Genomic DNA, 18,742 nt, shown 5'->3' on the forward strand with positions numbered 1-18,742 from the left:
ATTTAATTTTTTTTTTTTTTTTTTAATTCAAAATTCCTGAGAAACCGAATGTTTAGGTTATAAAACAAGTACGCTTACGTACGTGCATATATATATATATATATATATATACATTTTAAACACGTGGGAACATACAAAAATCAGAGTGCACAAATTTTAAACGGAACAAAAACTAGAGCCACAGTTGCATTGCTGCTCATTCAATTGGTAAACTAAAAATATAAATTTTTTTTTCTTTTTTTCAAATAAGTTAATAATAGATGAAAACGTGCTAAAGGTGAAAGACCGAGGGAGCATTTCGCATATTTAATCACTCTTTTGCAAAATTTACATACATATATATATATACAAATATGCATACGTTTGTTCATTTGCCTGTATGTATACATGTATACGTATATATTAACTTGCCTATGTGTGAACCCCTCCTTTTCTTGAAAACGCTGCAATAATGTACATGATTTCGGATGATGAAATAAGCTACTCCAACAGCATGAACAGCGAAGAAGAAATAGAGAGCGAAGAAAACAGTGAAGAATATTCGAAATATTATGAAGGGGAAGAAGAGGACTATAGCAGTCATAATGATGTAGATGATGAGAACGAATTTCAGTTATTCAAATATGTATGTATAGCATCATTAGATGAGTTAGAAATAATAATGAAATGTAGTTTTCTAAGTCGTGATTCAGATATATCTGCTAATAACATAATTAAAAAGATATTAATTGCTTCAAAAAAGAAATTAAGTTATTGTAATAAGAAAATCCTTAATTGGGATAATAGAATTATATATTTTATAATATGCAGTGAAAAGAAGTTGGCATTATTTTTAATAGGATTAGATATGAAAGCATATTTTAAAAATTATGCTTTTGAATTTTTGAGAAAATTAGAAATATATGCTAAATCGGATTTATTTTTTAACCAGAATTATAACTCAAATAATATAAATCCATCAAAGGCGCAAACAATTCAGCGCTTTATGAAACGTACAATAATAAACCTTAATGAATGTTGTAAAGATGAAAAAATTATTGCAGTTAAACAAAAGCTAAATAAAATTAATTCAGTAATGAATAACCACATAGATAACTTATATCAGTCCAGGGGAAACATTAAAGCCTTACAGTATAAAACAGAAAACATGTCAAAAAACACTTTAAATTTTGTTAAAAATACCAAAAAATTAAAAAGAATTATGTTTTTAAAATACTGGAAAACATACTTCTTTTTAGCTTGTTTTGTAGTCATAGGATTCAAGGTTTATAGGTCTATTTGATATATGTCTATTCACTTTGCCAGAATGGTGGGGACTACACTTACGTTTGTAAAATTATATTGTATATATATATATATATACAACTTAAATTTATTTTTCTTTTTCAAAGATGTATAATCTTAACACACGCTCACGCGCACTATTCATCGTGATAACCAACAAAATGGTAGTCATGTCCCTTATTTGTTATTTATCCCTTTTTGTTTATTATTTTTTTTTTAACTTTTATATGTGATAATAATGATGATGCATCCATTTTTTGAAAATTTGTATATTTTTTTAATTACATAAAACTCTCGTTATATAACATACATATGCATAAATAACATTTTACTAAGAGACAACAAAAAAAAAAAAATTAAATGCCATCTGTATACAATTAAATACCAACTGTTTACTTTTACAAAATTAAATGTCGCACGTATTATACTGTTACAAACTAAAATTTTTTTTTGTCTCTTTTTAAAGTCAAACATTTTCGTTTTTTTGTTAAGCAGCAAAAAAAAAAAAAAAAAAAAAAAACGCAGTTATGTTTGTACACATGCATGTACAACATATATATTACTTCACAGTTTTAAATACAACTGAAATATTTGCAGGCACAAAACATATATATATATATATATATATATATTTTTTTTTTTTTTTTTTCTTTTTTGCATGAAGAACACAACATATTATTGCAAGATTTTGGTACTTTTCCTCAATCAGAATTTTTACTATATTTTTATAAATTTGCGAAAAATATAATTAAAAAAAAAAAAAAATGGAAAATATGGAGAGAATAAAAAGATGGAATAAACTGATAGCATAACTAAGGTTATCTTTACTAAAATAATATGCAACTTGAAAATGAACAAAAGTTGCGATGTCAATTCACCATAAGCGGATACTTAAAAAAGTGCACATGAATGAACCAGCTGAAAACAAGCATGTACAATTACGCCACCACTGCATATATATATATATATATATATATATATATATAAATACATATACAATACATACATATACCCATACACACATATACCCATACACCCATATGCCCATACACCCATATACACATATACCCATATACACATATACCCATATGCACATATACACATATACCCATACACATATATACACATACACACATAGATACATACATACAAATCTATGTCACTCCAAACAGTATGCTAGTAAATTTACACACGTAAAAATATACATACATGCGCGAGGCCATTCCAACCTAATTTTCCCACCCCTTTAGGTAAAATCAAACTTAACCACTTCTAGTTTTTCAATATGATCCGTTCTAGACCTGTTTCATGTCTGGTGCTTCGTCACCTGGACTCTTCTTGGCTTTCTCCCCATCTTTCTCATTACTTCTTCCATCAAACTTTTCATTATTCGAAGTTTCATTATCTTTTTCTATATCTTCATTATGCAACTGTAATTCTAAATTTTTCTGCTTTTTCTTCCTCTTTTCCTGTCTCAACTCGTTTATATATTTATGTATCTCTTCCTTCAATTCAGGAAGTGACACTAACTGCTCTTTTGAAAGGGGGGCCCTATTAAATGGGTCATTAGGTTCACTCATTAAATGTCTCTCAATATTTTTTCTGTCAATTATAATTCCTGAGGTGGGTAATAAAACGGGGTCTAACATAATATCTTGTAGAATGGGATCTAAAAATTTTTCTGGTATATCATTTACATCATCAAAGAGCTCTACTTCATCTTTCATATCAATAATTTGCTGACAAAACATTTTAAATTTATTTAATTCTTCTTTATGTAGCAATCCTTCTCTTTTACATATGTAATAAGCTTTATTAAAAATGTCAGCTTTATAATATCTCCCTTCATTTGCTATTTCTCTTATTAATAGTTCTTCATATTCTTTATCTGCGTTTAACAAATACAGATATGATTCGACTATACTAGTTAACCATAACTGCGGTCTAAAATTATACTGCTCCATATTTTTAACCTTTATATTTAAACACTTAGGTCCTACTAAATAGTCGAAGTAACAATTCAAGCAAGTAACAATTTGACATAATATAGTATTCGAAGTAATAATATTATTTGGATAATTTTTACATAAAAGATTTAAAAAGATACATGATTTATAGCAATATGTAATAATCATTTTTGTTTTAGCCGCTAAATTACGCATGTTTTCATTTGTTACATCTGTTCCTACATCTACACCACCTCCTGTTGAATCATCATTTTCACTATTATCACTATTATATGAAAATCCATTTAAATTTTGCAAATTTTCATTATCACTATTTTGAATGTAAGAAGTATTCATTTGATTAGATATACCTACGTTCGAATTTCTATTATTTCTAGTAGCACTAGCATAGGTGTTATTATTGCTAGTATTTGCACTTAAACTAGATCGTTCAGCTTCATTTTTTTTTTTATTATCTTCTCTTCTCTTAATTTCAGACAAGTATGATACTACTTCTTCAACTAAAAAACTAGCATCATTCAACAACAAATGAATTAAGTGAACAAAGAGATTATTATTATTTATAATAAGTTGAGTAAACTGATTAACATATGTTTTATTTAGAAAAAAACTATTAAAATTTTCTACAATGCGAACTCTTGTTTGCATTCTTTCCGTATATTCTCCTTTTTGAGAAGCGATAAATACATTTGTCAACGATTTAATAATGTACTTCTTTGTTAGTTCTGATTCTTCAATTACTTTTTTTAAGTTATCACTTTTATATAAATACGTAAATGTTTTAGGAGCAGACTCACATCTTAAGTGTATGCTTTTTATATGATTTTCACTTAACATAGTGAAAATGCAAAAGGCTAAAAATAAGTCTACATTTAAATAGCTCATGAAATTCTCATTATTCTGACTTTTAAATGTATCTAGCTCGTGTAGTAAATAAATAATATCGAAAATGTCACTTAAAAAAAAGGTAGGAATGATGGAAAATTGTGGAGATGCATACAAATGATCCCCTCGATTTTGGAAGTTTGCTTGTTCAGAATTTTCCTCATTCGTTTCGTAATTTATATCACCAATCTCACACATATCTCCGTCTTTTCCCTCTGAAGGTCCACTCTCCCGCGTTTCATCCCTTTCCCCTTGGCTCATTTTGTCATCATTCGCGTGGTTTGCAACAGAGTCATTGCCCTCTCCTTCATCCATTTTTCTAGTGGAGATGTTCACAAAACTTCCGAATGTTCTGTACTTCTTATAATTCCTTTCGTTTGGAGGTGGACAAGATTTCAAAACTAGATGAGAATAATTACTATTATGATCATTTAAATAATTTTGCATGTTCATATTTACATCCCCGTTGACATCATACAAATATGCAACATTCAAAAAATAACTCATGCATAAATGAAGGAATTTAAATAATAATTGTACAAAGCGAGAACTATATAAGAAAATTTTCCATGCATGTATATTCATATAGTAAAAGTTTTTATCCTTAGCATTAGCTACTTCTTGAACAATTCGAATAAATTCATCAATGGCTGGCTTGAAAAAAACACTTAAAGATTTGAAGGTCATCCAAAAGATACAAGTAATAAACTTGGGCTGTTTTTGAAAACTTTCAAAATTTTTTACATTATTTTTTATTTTCTCAACATTTGATTTTTCCTCAAATGATGATTGGTTTGTTATATATTTTAAAATAAATTTTGAAAAAGGATCATTTCTTAAAAAAAAATACAGATCTATATCATTAATTTTGTTAGTAGTAATAGGTTCACATAAACATAATAATATCCAAAACATATTCAAACAAAATCCATATGAATTTTCTCCTAATAGTTTTAAAAATAATCCATAAGAATTATCTAACGATTGTGGATACGTAGAATAGTGATACATAATTTTCGTTTTTTTCTCATTTGATAGTATAATACAATTTAACCATAATAATACTTTTTTCTTACTTTCATTACTTCCTTTTAATAAGTTTTTTATTATTTCTACACAATTTTCTAAAACCCAATCCATATCCCTTCTTAATAACATATATATATTTTTCAGTGCACTTAATGTCATCTTATTTAACGAATTCGTTCCTGAGTTGTAAAAATATTTATACATTGCTATTTCCTCTTTATTTATTATATTTGGCATAGTAATAATTGTAGGAGATATTAGTCTACCCAACATACTATTTAACTGTAAATTATATCCGCATGAATTTACCTCCTTGTCCTTACTACACGGTTTCTTATTTGTAAATCCATCCATTCTTCCCAAATTTTCGTTGATTCCCCCGGGGATGCCTGCGGAGCAACGATTGTTACTAACACTGTTGTTGGTATTGCTGTTACTACCAGTACTGTTAATACTACTGTTACCGTTACTACTACTCATATTGTCATTACTGTTACTGGCATCGTTGTTATTATTACTATTATTATCTGTGTTACTATTACCTATGTCCTTGCTGATATTGTTTCTGCCGCTAGTACTCCCCTCGAATGGGGGAAGATTGGGGGGGGAGGAATCAGTTGGCAAACCTTCACAACTTCCTTGGAAATTTGTACTTTTATCCAAAATGGATGTTGAACCCAATTCCTCTTGGAGGTTTACTGCGGGAAGGAAATTATCTTTCATTCTATCATGCAAATTTAAATATAAAAATATTGACTTATTATTTATTACTAAATCAGCAATTTGTTTAAAGCTTGTTAAAAATTTCAGCAATACAGCAACATCATTTTTTGGGTATATTAAACTCCTTGAATTCAAATTTTCAAAGATGAGGTCTAAAATTGGAATGAAGAATCGATTCAATTGCTTCTGTGCTTCACATTCATTTTTATCATTTTCTTCTATAACTGATAACAATTTTTTTAAAAAACGAGATGTACAAGATCCCTTTAAAAATTCGTAAAAAATATTGATTCGTTCTTTATTTGATATTTTCACATTAGGATACACATCTAAATTTTCTAAAAATACTATTGCACTGTTTACTAATTGATCTAATATTTCATTTATTAAATTGTCGATTTGTTTATTTTCTATATTATAATTTTTATAAAAATTTTTATCCAATAACCGAACGGAACAAGAACATAAATAACTTAAGCAGTTCTTCTTATGTTTATGTAAATAACCTATTTTATGAAGCAATATGAAATATAAATAGTCTACTTGTAAATATAACTGCTCATTATTTTCTTTCAATTCCTTTTCATATGATTCAAGATGAATTTTTGAGTTGTTCGATTCTTCTTTCTTCAAACATATTTGAAACATGTTCTGAAGCAGTGAGTCTTCAACCACTTTATCCAACATCCTTTCAAGTAAAAAAAAAAAAAAAAAAAAAAACTAGCCTCTCTTATTTTATCCTATCTTCTCTTAACTAATCATATGCTATCATATCATATCTTACCTTTTTTTTTTTTTTTTTTTTTAACTTTGTACGCTAAACGTAATAACTGTGAAAATAATAGAGCATGCACATGAAAGGATAAACACTATGTTCCTGTGCCTATTGCTACGTTAAACGCTTTATCGTTCCAGCTGCTTATATGTATGTATGTATATATACATATTTATATATATACATACACAATACACATGGCGCCCTTTTTTACTTCGTTTATGTGTTATTTTGTATCTCTCATTAATACACAGTTCGCGTTTTATTTTGCGCTTTATTATGTACTTTTTTTTGATATTTTTTTTTACGTATTATTTTGTTTTTTACTTTACGCTTTATATTGTAATTTATTTTGCAATTTGAATGGCAATTTATTTTGTATTTTATTGTGTGTTTTTTGTTATAGTTATAAATAATATTTTCCTTTCCTTAGCCTGTAAATCAATCCACATCAAAAGGTTTACTTCTTTATATTTGTTTATAAAAAAAAAAAATATATAAAATAAACCTATCACTAAAAGAAGTAATTTTTTAAGTACAGATTATTATAACGTTTTATTTTTTCTAATGCATTTCCTTTTTTCTGAACTTTTTTTATAATTTTTTTTTTGCCCTATTACTTTTAAGGTATATTTTATTAGCTTATATTTTTAATGATATACTATTTATGATATACTTTTTATGATATACTTTTCAACATATAATTATTATGATATACTTTTCAACATATAATTATTATGGTATACTTTTCAACATATAATTATTATGATATACTTTTTAACATATAATTATTATGATATACTTTTTAACATATAATTATTATGATATACTTTTTAACATATAATTTTTATCTTATAATTTTTGTGTTTTTTAGCTCATATTTTTTAGCTTATATTTTTGCCTTCTTTTCTTTAGCAAGTTAAATATCAGCAAATGTATTTATCCCAATACAAAAAAAAAAAAACAAGAAAAAAAAAAAAACAAAAAAGGTTACTATTTTTATCTCGAAAATTTTTGTTTTTCGACTTTATTTTTTTTTTTTTTTAATATTTTCTTTTATAAAAAAATTTTCTTCCTTTTTTGAGTACGTACTACACTAAATATGAAGATCCCATTTTTTATTTTTTCTGTTCATTTCTTGTTTTAACTGTTTTTACTATAACTCTTTCTTGTGTTATGATTTTTTATTTCACCAATTTTGTTTTCATAAATTTAGTTCGTTCTATAATCTGCTCTTTTTTTAGGAGTATTGTGCTGTTAGGGTAATTACGCATATGTATGAATGGTATGTATGTACGTATTTATTTGTGATATATTTGCATATACGTGCATATATGTGTACACCTGTAATGTCATGCAGAATGCGAAAAAAATTAAAATATAAAACTGTAGAGGTATTTGAAGTGTGATACTTTCTGATTTTTTATTTTATTTTATATTTTTTATTTTTCCCATTTTCCTCTATTCGTAGCTTATTGACGTAGTTGCATTTCTTGTTTTTTACATCATGTGCATTAAGATTTTTTTTTTTTCTACCTTTTTTGACCGATTATGCAAGAATAAAGAGCACAATATAAAATAGAAGCTTAACAAGATATATACCACGTCATACATATTGCACATTTATATACGTAGGGGAAGAATCAAAGACAACACTCGGACAAATTTTAAACCTATTTTTTGCAGTTGCTTTTGTCGTTAAAATAGTGTGAGAAAAACGACTGGAAAAAAAAAAGACCCTAAAAATGTGTATATGTAACTAGTTGAGAAAATGTGGCATTCATGTTATAGGTGTACCATTATGCTTAGTTTATTCTTCTTTTAAAAATTTTACAATATAATTTTGTATATTTCCTTTTTTTGTTCCTTTTTTTTTTTTTTTTTTCTTGCAAATCTATATCATTTTTCAATAATTTTTGTATGAATTGAAAACGTTGAAGCATTTCCCTATCATTAATAAAAAAAAAAAAAAAAAAAGCATCGACATGTTATGACTGTTTGTAGCTTTATCTAAAATTACATAAGAATCGCATTACATTTTCTCACCTTAAAAAAAAAAAAAAAATTGTGTAATACGCCTCGAAATATCAGGTGAACTGATTTAAAACGATTACACGTCTTAACTCATAGTTTTGCTTTTCACAGTATTTAAGTTGTGCAATTTACAATTTAAAAAACATAGTAAAATATAAAAAAAAAAAACATAGCATAACAAAATAAAGTAAATAAAACAAAACAAAATAAAATAAAAATAATTTGCTACCACCATATGAGCAGTAGCGAGATACACATTTTTTAATGAACACACTTTTTTAATATTTTTTTTCCACATCGAATTATAAGAAGAATAAGATGTAAATCTAATTTTTCATGCCATTAAAAAAAAAGAAAAAATATATTTTTGATTAAAGAATTACTTTAATTAAACAAAATCGTCAAAATACAAAAAAAAAAAAAAAAAAGAAAGAAAAAAAGAAAAAGGGAAAAAGAAAAGAAAAAAAAAAGTGTAAGAATCCTATATAATTTTTACCCTTCACACGTTTTGATATTTTTATAAATTTTACATATTGAGTTTAAAATGAAAATAATTCATTTAGGTTAGCATCATTTTGATGGTTTCATTACATTTCTTATTGTCCTGAACATACCTAATAAAGCAGCAGCTTGTAGCTCTCATAAAATATGCATTCATATATATATATATATATATATATATATATATATATATATATATATATATATATATAATATATATATGTATATACTTTTCATTTATTACTGATGCAAATGTTTTTCAGAGTAGTAATTTAAAAGAACAATTTAGGCCCTTAGGAAAATGGCTCTGAATATGTGCTAGAAAAAAAAAAAAAAAAAAAAAAAGGACTTAATAATATATTTGTTATATACCATTTTAATACTTCAAAAGGTGATATTTATATATATATATATATATGTCGGTATATATATGTATGTAAATCCTTTCCTTGCTTGTAGAATAGAAAGATTAGTTACTTCGCTGCTAAGGGGACGTATCAATATTAAGCATATATGTAAAAAGGGAAAACATAAAAAGATAAGTGAATATGTGTATTCATATGTGCATAATGTTATATGTATACACAGATGTCTTTGCTTACTTATTCGTTTGTTTTATTCAAACTTTTCAAGCGATTATTATGGACGGGAATAGAAGGTTTGCAAAGGACAAGGGGATGCACACGTCCTTGGGCCATTACATGGGTTCCAAAACGTTAATTCAAGTTATGCGTACATACTTTTGTGCATTGTGTATTATATATATTTATGTATGTACATATTTAAGTATGTATATATTCATGTATTTACATATTTATGCATACACATATTTATTCATACACATATTTTTGCGTACACATATTTTAGCGTACACATATTTTAGCGTACACATATTTTTGCGTACACATATTTATGTATATATATATTTATGTATATATATATTTTTAAAATGTATTTAAATTTCCAAAACAGATGTTTTATGAACATCTGGCAGAATACTCAATTTAACAAAATTTTAAAAAAATCTTTTCCTTTTCTTTAAAATAGATCATAGAAATATGCGTTAGGTTAAACATAAAAATTTTATCCGTGTTTTCACTATCTTTGCTAAATTATAATAGAAGTCCTGAAGAAATACATTTTTTGTTTTACTTAAATTTGCTCATCTTGATTAATGAAGAATTCTTTTTGTAAGCATATGTGCAAATATTATACACGCCAATAATTACAAAAGTATATAAATGAGCAAATGCGAAATATGTATGCCATAATCTAACGTAGTTTCGTGCAATGTGCATATATGAAGGTTCAAATTGAAATGTTAATAAATTCTTCTCTTTTTAGTAATTTTGTAAAAGACCATAAAATACGAATCAAAGTAATTGGAAATCTGTCCTATGTTAATGAGCATTACAGGAAAATTATACATGATATAGAACAAAAAACGAAAGAATTTGACAAGTAAACTATAATAAGGAAACACTCCATGTGTAATATTTATGATAGTTAAGATAGTTATTATAGTTGTGATAGTTACTATAGTTATGATAGTTACTATAGTTATGATAGTTATGCTAGTTGTGATAGTTACGATAATTATACTAATTATGATAGTTTTTTTCAATTTTATTTTTTTTGTTTCATAATCATATTCCTGCCATAGTATTACATAACAGTAAGCATATTATTTTTTCCTCTTCTATTTTAATTTTTATAGCTTAACTTTGAATATCTTTTTCTCGTATACCAGTAGAAATGAAATGAGTCTTTGCAAATTTAACCCAAACTTGTATTATGATACATATAAAAATTTACTACAAGAACGAAAAATTTGTTATTCTACAATTGCATTAAGAAATACGATAAAAAGGGACATAGGTGAATATGTACAAAGTAGTGCAATAAATGAAACAATTCACTCGAAAAAAATTCATGAAATGAAATGTTATTGTGGACAACGTTCTTTCTTAGATGAGGAGCAGTTAAAAATGTAATGAAAAAAAAAAAAAAAAAAAAATATACTACCTACGCAGACAGAAATGAGAGTTATAATTTTATTCCCTTTTTTTTTTTTTTTTTTTTTTTTGCCGTCTCCCTCATATTTGCGTTAATTTCCAATTCATAATTCTCCTTTTTTTCCGTGCAGAGTTAAATATCATAAAAAATTACTTACAAGTGATTTGCCACCTCCAAATATATTAATACGAACATCTGGGGAGCAGAGACTGTCAGATTTCATGTTATATCAAGTTGGACGAAAAGCAGAAAAGAACAAAAAGTTATTGCATTGATGTAGAATATAAACATAATCACATAAACGTATATATTTATATTATATATATATGTATAAACGTTTATGTATGTATTTAGACGTCATTTCAAGCGAATTTGCGTCTATTCATATAAATTTTTATATAATGCGTACAATGACGAAACGGTGAATTTATTTTCCTTTTTTTTGCAGATTTCAGAATTTACAGAAATTTATTTTATTAATGAGTACTGGCCAGTCTTTAATTTTTTGCAGTTCATATATGTTATCTTACACTATACCATTTTTCAAACAACTAAATTAGTATTTTCTTACTCAAATCCTTGCCAACATTAGTTTTAGTTCTTTTTCCCCTTCTTTTTTATGTACTTAATAAAATTTTTTTTTTTTCAAAAAACAACTTTCTTTTTTTTTGTGCCTCATTAAATAGCACTTTTTATTTAAAATCTTCTACAGGTTTTCCCTTTCATTGGAGAATGAAAATTTCACATGCATAAACGTGGAATGAACATATTCCAGAAAAAGCAGGATAGTTTATTTTTGCTCATTTTAAGACAGCACAAAAACAAAATTACAAAAAAAAAAATAAAGCATTCATTTATATATACACATATGTACTAAATATACACATATGCACATACATTTTATATAAAAAAATTCATGGAACAATAATAGGAAAAAGAAAATTAAAGATTTATAAAATGGAATAAATCGTGGGTTACTATTACGCATTTGGTAATTAAAATTTTGAATGTACACAGAAAAATGTATGAAGGTTATAGAGATAGAAAAAAAAAAAAAAAAAAATGTATATACATGTAAATATTCTGAACCGTTCATACATTTTTTTTTTATCTTTTCATTTTTTATCTTTTCATTTTTTATCTTCTCGTTTTTTTCCCCTTTTTCACAAAATAATTGGCGGTTCCATAAATATACACGGGACATAGTCATTTAAATGAATGTACGTAAAATGTGGCCCTAAATTAATTCGCGCACATGCGCCCATATATAAGCTAACAGAGGGATGATAAAACCCTTCATATATATCAAAAAAAGCATTTTTTTTTATTTGTCCATTTAAGGAAAAAAATATAGACGAACCATAATTCTTTTTTAAAGCAGGTGGGTGCTTTGGATCGCATAAAATACCATTTTGCAAATATTCATATAATTTTTTATCTGATCTTGGATCAAAATTGTAACTATTTTTATTTTTTAAATTTAAATAACACCCAATTATATCACCCACTTTAATTGGATCCATACAATCATAACTTATGGAGCTATTAAATATTCTCCCATTTTTACTATTAACACAATAGCTATATTTATCTGTTCCTATGGGATAATCATACCTCATATATCTACACGCAAAACCTACTCTTATATGTGGATTTATTTTTATTATTTTATCTTTATAACCTAAGAAATTAAAATTTTGTACAGGCTTTTCAATTTTTATTTCATAATACCATTTACCAATATCTGCACCATTATTCACAAAAACACTTGACCATCCTTTATCTCCATAACATGTGAGTTTGTCATTACTTAAGTTTATACAACTATCTTTATATTTCGTTGAAAAGGTTACATTGTTTTTACTTCTATAATTCCTATAATCAATAAAATATTTAACATTATCCTTTTTCTTATGACTTACCTCGGATTGTACATAAGCCCCTTTGTTTTTATTCCCCTCTTTTATTTTTTTATTCTCTTTAATATCGTTGTTTAACTTTTCATTTTCACAAAATCTGCTTTTTTCTAATTCTTTAATTTCCTCCTCACTGTTTATATCATTCTCACCAGGGACTTCTTTATATATAGCAATTTTAATAACATCATCAGCCTTCTTTTCATCATTTTTATTAATGTCTTTTTTGGTGCTTTGCCCTATTTCAAATTTGTTCTGTACCTCTTTTACTTCTGTAGTAGTATTCTTCCCATTTTTTGTATCATCATCTGTTTCTTTTCCTTTGTTTATGATTAAATTGGTGCTATATTCGTCTGGGATGGGATCCACTTTATCAAGTTCGGTATTTGTTTTTTCCGTTTTCTCTGTTTTTTCTGATGTTTCTGTTGTTTCTTTGTTTTTTATAATTTCCCCATTTTTTTCTTCCTGTTTATTTCTGTCATTATTATTCAGATTCACATAGTACCCAACGGTTTCATCATTTTCATCGTTTTCATCGTTTTCATCATTTTCATCGTTTTCATCGTTTTCATCATTTTCATCGTTTTCCGTATTTTTGCTCCCTCTCTTAACTTTTGTTTCCTCCCCTTTTGCTTCAATTTTTCTCTTTTTATTACACTTACTACCTGAATTTAATACATTTATACTGTTTTTTATATAACAATTTTTCCTTAATTTTGTACTGTCTGAAGAATTTTCTGCAGTCAATAATACTTTTTCCTTTTCACCTGAATCAGTATCATAAGGACTACTCTTTTCCATTTCAAAACGCTGCTCCGATTTTCCCATTTCTTTGTTTATTTCACTATTATTCCTTTTCTCTACGTTGTCAAGACTTATAATACCACCTCAATTTAAAAATTTTTATGTGTCAACTTTTTTTTTTTTTTTTTTATTCTAATCATTATTAATATAATTAATTAATATAGCATTATACTTTTAACTGTTCCTTTTCGTATATAATTCACATGTGTTAAAATGAGCAAATTTTCCTAAAACATAATTTAGCATTATTTTTTATTTTATTATAATTTTCTTGTTCATTTAATTTTTTGCAATAATTATTATTCCTTCAGTTTTTGAAGTAATCACTTCTTAATGTTATTACAATGTTATATATTATTCCTTAAAAAAAATTCTTTATAATGTGTTCTCTTTTTTCCAATCGTTTACATGAGGTTTATCATCATTCATATTTATGTATATATATAAATATTATGTACACGTCCTATTTATACATACCATAAATTACTCAAAAAAAATTAATACATAATACATGGAAATGTCAAAATTGTCAAATTTTTACCATTAATTTTTTTTTTTTTTTTTGTCATTTTAAGAATAAGCGTAAATTAAAATATGGATAATGGGAATACAAAAAAATGTATTATTATTATTAGCATATATATGTATTATAAACGCATTTTATATATGAGTACTTTCTAATGTACATATACGTAATGAAAATATCTACAGTTTGAATTTTTTTAAAAAAGAAAAAAAATCAATGAATAACTTCCCTGTGAACGTAAAAATGAATTTTCACATTTAAATTAGAATGTTTACATATATAAAAAAAGATTAAACACAAAAATGTTTTCTTTTCTTTTCTTTTTTTTTTCCCCTTAAATTTCCGAAACGTCCGTTTTGGTTAAATTTATATTTATTTTATTTCTTTTTTTTTTCCTTCAAAAGTCGAGTAATTATATATTACCTCATAATTAATTGTAGTTTTATTTAGCACAAACATGTTCGTCGAATAGAATTTTATAAACGTAATTGATGATAAAATACTTTTTACGATTAGTATAATTAAATAATGATTTAAAATTTTTATAGTTTATAATACATATATATATATATATCATAAACCGAATTAAAGGCATGTAGTATCAATTCCTCATAAGTCAGCAAATCGTTTTGCCTTCACTTTATGAACGCAATTTACGAAGCCAGGAATTTATTGAAGTTTTTTTGCAAAGTTTGCTGTATTATATAATTCATCATTTTATCGTTTTTTAGTTTTAGCTTTTTATTGTTTTATTATTTTATCATTTCATTATTTCATCATTTCGCTATTTCATTTTATCATTTTTCCCTTTTTTTTTTTTTTTTGATTTTTACCTTATTCTTTTTTATTCTTATAATTTTGGGGTTAGCAAATTTCTAGTGATTTAAGATTTAATTCATTTTAAGCTTTTTTGCTTCTCTCATTATTGTTTTAATTTATTCCTCTTTTTATTTTTCGATTGCACTTTTTATAAACATACGTTGCATTTAAGGAAATTTCCACTCCAAATATTTTCCTACGGATTGACATTATGTTCAGGTATTTTCGCTATATATCAAATTTTAAGAACAGATGGTAAATACGTTTGATATATGCAGCTATATATTATTTAATTAAATTCACTACTTGTAAAAACGAAGAATATTATTTGAAAAGATAAAAAGCTATATATATGCTGTTTAGATATAACCTGACTTTTTATTTTGGAACATGAATACATCATCTTAATGTAAGGAAAGAGGGTTTGGTCAAATTATAAGCAAAAAAAAAAAAAAAAAAAAAAAAAAAACACAGGAAAGAGAAAGAAAAATAGGAAGAATAAGAAAAAGAAGTTTATTCTGTACAGTTAGCTTATATTTAGTACATATTAAAAAAAAGAAAAAGCAAATTAAATAAGTGTATATATTATAAATATTTGAAAATTTAGCTCTTTTTTCTCAGTATTTTATTTTTTTTTTTTTATGTCTTGTCTTATATCGTAAATGGATATTATTTATTCTGCTTATTTTGTTTTATATATTTAAAATATTCAATTTAGGTTAACAGCACTTTTATGTTTGTTAATATTTATATAGTAAGTTGAACTCCTACGTCTTTTTGTTTTTGATGTGTTTGTAAATTTGTTATCTATTTATTCCATAATAAGCTGTTTGAACATATATAATAGAGTATTTATGTTTAAGCACAAATAATATAAATATGGGCATATAAATACATGGAAACAATTGCAAGCATAAAACAGAATAACGTAGACTTTGAACGATATTCATGACACAATTTTGAAGGCTGGAAATTGAGGGGAAGAACGGAAGGGAAAAGTAAAAAAAAATAATTGAAGGAGTTGAAGTGAAGGAGTAGAAGGTAAATTGTTAATGGAATAGAGGTTAAAGCGGGTCTCGAAAAATGAAGAGTGAACAGGTGATAGATGAGGAGTTGATGGATGAACGGATGAGCGATGAAAGAGGCGCAAATAAATGTGTAAAGGAAAATGGAGAGGAAAAAAAAAAAGTAGAACATCATAAAGATAAAATATATGAAGAGAGTGAAATACCCTTAGCAGATCAGTTAGGCTATAAAAATGTAGAAATAACATATAACAAGAGTTGGAACAGAAACGGGGAAGAATACACTATGAAAGATGAAGGGATGAAGTGGAAAAGTGAGGCATCATTTAGCGAAGATGGCATAATAAAAAAAATAAAAGAAAGTAAAGAAAAAGTGGAGGAGAAGGATGACAAAGTGAATATAATAAAATTAAAAAAAAAAAAAAAAAAAGGAATATAATATTCTAGGGACTAGTAGTAAAAACGTGAATATGATAAAAATAAATGAGCAAGAAAAAAAGAATACTTTTATGCTTTTTCCAAGTGACGAAAATGGTAAAGACTTGGAGAATAAGAACATCACCTCCTTACTAAACGAAATAACAACAACTGAAAAGGAGGATCATCATGATAAGAAGAAGAAGAAAGAAAAAAAATTAAAAGAAAAGGATGTAAATTTTTCGGAAAAAATTGAAATAATAGAAAGAGAAAATCATGAAGAAGAAAAATTGGAAGTGTGTGATAGTAAAAAGAAGGTGCGTAGAAAATATTTAACTGCTTTAAAATGCATAATTAGCTCAAGGGATGATGGAAAAAGTTATCCAGTTTGTTCTTGTAATGATGAAATCGGTCCCTTGGATCATTCATGTAGCAATGAAAACAATACCATCATATCATCAACAATAAGCATAAATGAAAGGATGTGTAGCAGAGATGAAGGAGGAAGAAAGAGTGAAAAAAGTAGGAGAAAAGAAAAATGGAGTTTAAAGCATAGAATAATACAAAGGTACAAAAAAAAAAGTAGTTGTTTTAATGATGATCAAGATGATGCTCATGAAAATGAAAAGGAGAAATATCACACAAAGGAAAGGAAGGAAGGTGAACAACTAGAAGGTGAAGAAAGAACAAATGAGGAAGAAAAATTCATTACGTATAAAGTTCCAAGATATTTGAGGAAGAAAAATATTAAATGCCCTTTTGTATATAGAAAAGTTTTTTATGGGAAATATGGAATAGTAAATTATGACTTAAAGGGAAGAAGTAAAGGAACATTGGTTATAACATTTCATGGATTAAATGGAACAAATTTAACATTTTTGGAAATACAAAAAATGTTAATAAAATACAAATTTCAAGTACTTAACTTTGATTTATATGGACATGGATTATCAGCTTGTCCGAAATATAATCATAGAAAAAGAACATATGGTATAGATTTTTTTTTATCACAAACAGAAGAATTGTTAAATCATTTAAAACTGTTACATAAAGATTTTTACTTGATAGGTTTTTCAATGGGTTGTGTTATTGCTACAAGTTTTGCAAAAAAGTATATCAAACAAGTAAAGAAAATTATTTTAATTTCTCCTGTTGGGGTTTTAGAAAAAAAACCGTTTGTATTGAAAATATTAAAAATGTTCCCCTTCCTAATTAATATTTCTTCTTTTTTCATGTTACCGTGTTTTATAAAAAAGAAGAGATTCAAAAACAGAGGTTCTAAATATAATAATTTTAAAAACAGTACCTTGAAAAATAATGATTCAAAAAATAATGATATAACAAATAGTGATTCTTCAGACTATTTATATAATAGGATAATGTGGCAAGTATTTGTAAAGAAAAATATTACGCATTCTATACTAGGATGTATTAACAATTTAAAAATGTGGAGTGCTCATGACATTTTTAAGGAGGTTGGTCTTAATCATTTACCAGTTTTAATATTATGTGGTGAGAAGGATAATATTTGTAATGTTCATGTTTTTAAAAATACGTCCAAATTTTTTAATAATTGTCATCTAATTATATTTAAAAATGCTTCTCATCTAGTTCTAGTAGAAAAAATGCAAGAGATTAATTCATGTGTACTCACTTTTTTTCGCTTTCCAAATAATGCTGATTTAAAGTCTTTTCATCATATGTTCCCCGTTGATAAAGTAGGTAATTCAGTTCTTTACGAAAAGGCCAACCTTTTTTGAGTACTTTTATGCATCATCCGAATAATAGGAAAAGCTGAACTTTATAACTTGTTAGAAGCGAAAATAGTTACTTCGTCGTTGTTCGCGTGCAAGGTGTACACCAGGAATACGTGAAGATTGTAATATTCAAAAAAGGTGAAGAAAGGGGGGAAATGAGGAAAAATGAGGAAAAATGGGAAAAAATGAGGAAAAATGGGAAAAAATGAGGAAAATGAAAAGGGAAAATAAGGGAAAAATGGGAAAAAATGAGGAAAAATGAGG

At 26.1% G+C, this 18,742-nt stretch overlaps 5 protein-coding genes across 5 annotated transcripts; 3 read left to right on the forward strand and 2 right to left on the reverse strand.

The window, feature by feature from the left end:
• Positions 1-451: 451 nt before the first annotated feature.
• On the forward strand, positions 452-1,282 carry PmUG01_05019400 (SNARE protein, putative; the record flags this gene model as incomplete). The annotated part of the gene is made up of 1 exon (XM_029003390.1): positions 452-1,282. One exon carries the CDS (start codon positions 452-454, stop codon positions 1,280-1,282), a length of 831 nt encoding a protein of 276 aa, XP_028860340.1.
• Positions 1,283-2,579: 1,297 nt separating this feature from the next.
• On the reverse strand, positions 2,580-6,575 carry UBE4B (ubiquitin conjugation factor E4 B, putative; the record flags this gene model as incomplete). The annotated part of the gene is made up of 1 exon (XM_029003391.1): positions 2,580-6,575. The coding sequence occupies one exon, from the start codon at positions 6,573-6,575 to the stop codon at positions 2,580-2,582; it is 3,996 nt and encodes a 1,331-aa protein (XP_028860341.1).
• A 2,924-nt stretch (positions 6,576-9,499) lies between these two features.
• PmUG01_05019600 (dehydrodolichyl diphosphate synthetase, putative) lies at positions 9,500-11,806 on the forward strand (the record flags this gene model as incomplete). Its single annotated transcript, XM_029003392.1, has 8 exons — positions 9,500-9,513; positions 9,658-9,713; positions 9,832-9,923; positions 10,246-10,388; positions 10,543-10,659; positions 10,916-11,188; positions 11,345-11,447; positions 11,663-11,806. The coding sequence occupies 8 exons, from the start codon at positions 9,500-9,502 to the stop codon at positions 11,804-11,806; spliced, it is 942 nt and encodes a 313-aa protein (XP_028860342.1).
• A 571-nt stretch (positions 11,807-12,377) lies between these two features.
• On the reverse strand, positions 12,378-13,958 carry PmUG01_05019700 (SPRY domain, putative; the record flags this gene model as incomplete). Its single annotated transcript, XM_029003393.1, has 1 exon — positions 12,378-13,958. The coding sequence occupies one exon, from the start codon at positions 13,956-13,958 to the stop codon at positions 12,378-12,380; it is 1,581 nt and encodes a 526-aa protein (XP_028860343.1).
• A 2,816-nt stretch (positions 13,959-16,774) lies between these two features.
• Positions 16,775-18,481, forward strand: PmUG01_05019800 (alpha/beta hydrolase, putative; the record flags this gene model as incomplete). The annotated part of the gene is made up of 1 exon (XM_029003394.1): positions 16,775-18,481. One exon carries the CDS (start codon positions 16,775-16,777, stop codon positions 18,479-18,481), a length of 1,707 nt encoding a protein of 568 aa, XP_028860344.1.
• Between the last annotated feature and the right edge of the window lie 261 nt (positions 18,482-18,742).

Source organism: Plasmodium malariae, assembly GCF_900090045.1.
Source record: "Plasmodium malariae genome assembly, chromosome: 5".
Classification (NCBI taxonomy): Eukaryota; Apicomplexa; class Aconoidasida; order Haemosporida; family Plasmodiidae; genus Plasmodium; species Plasmodium malariae.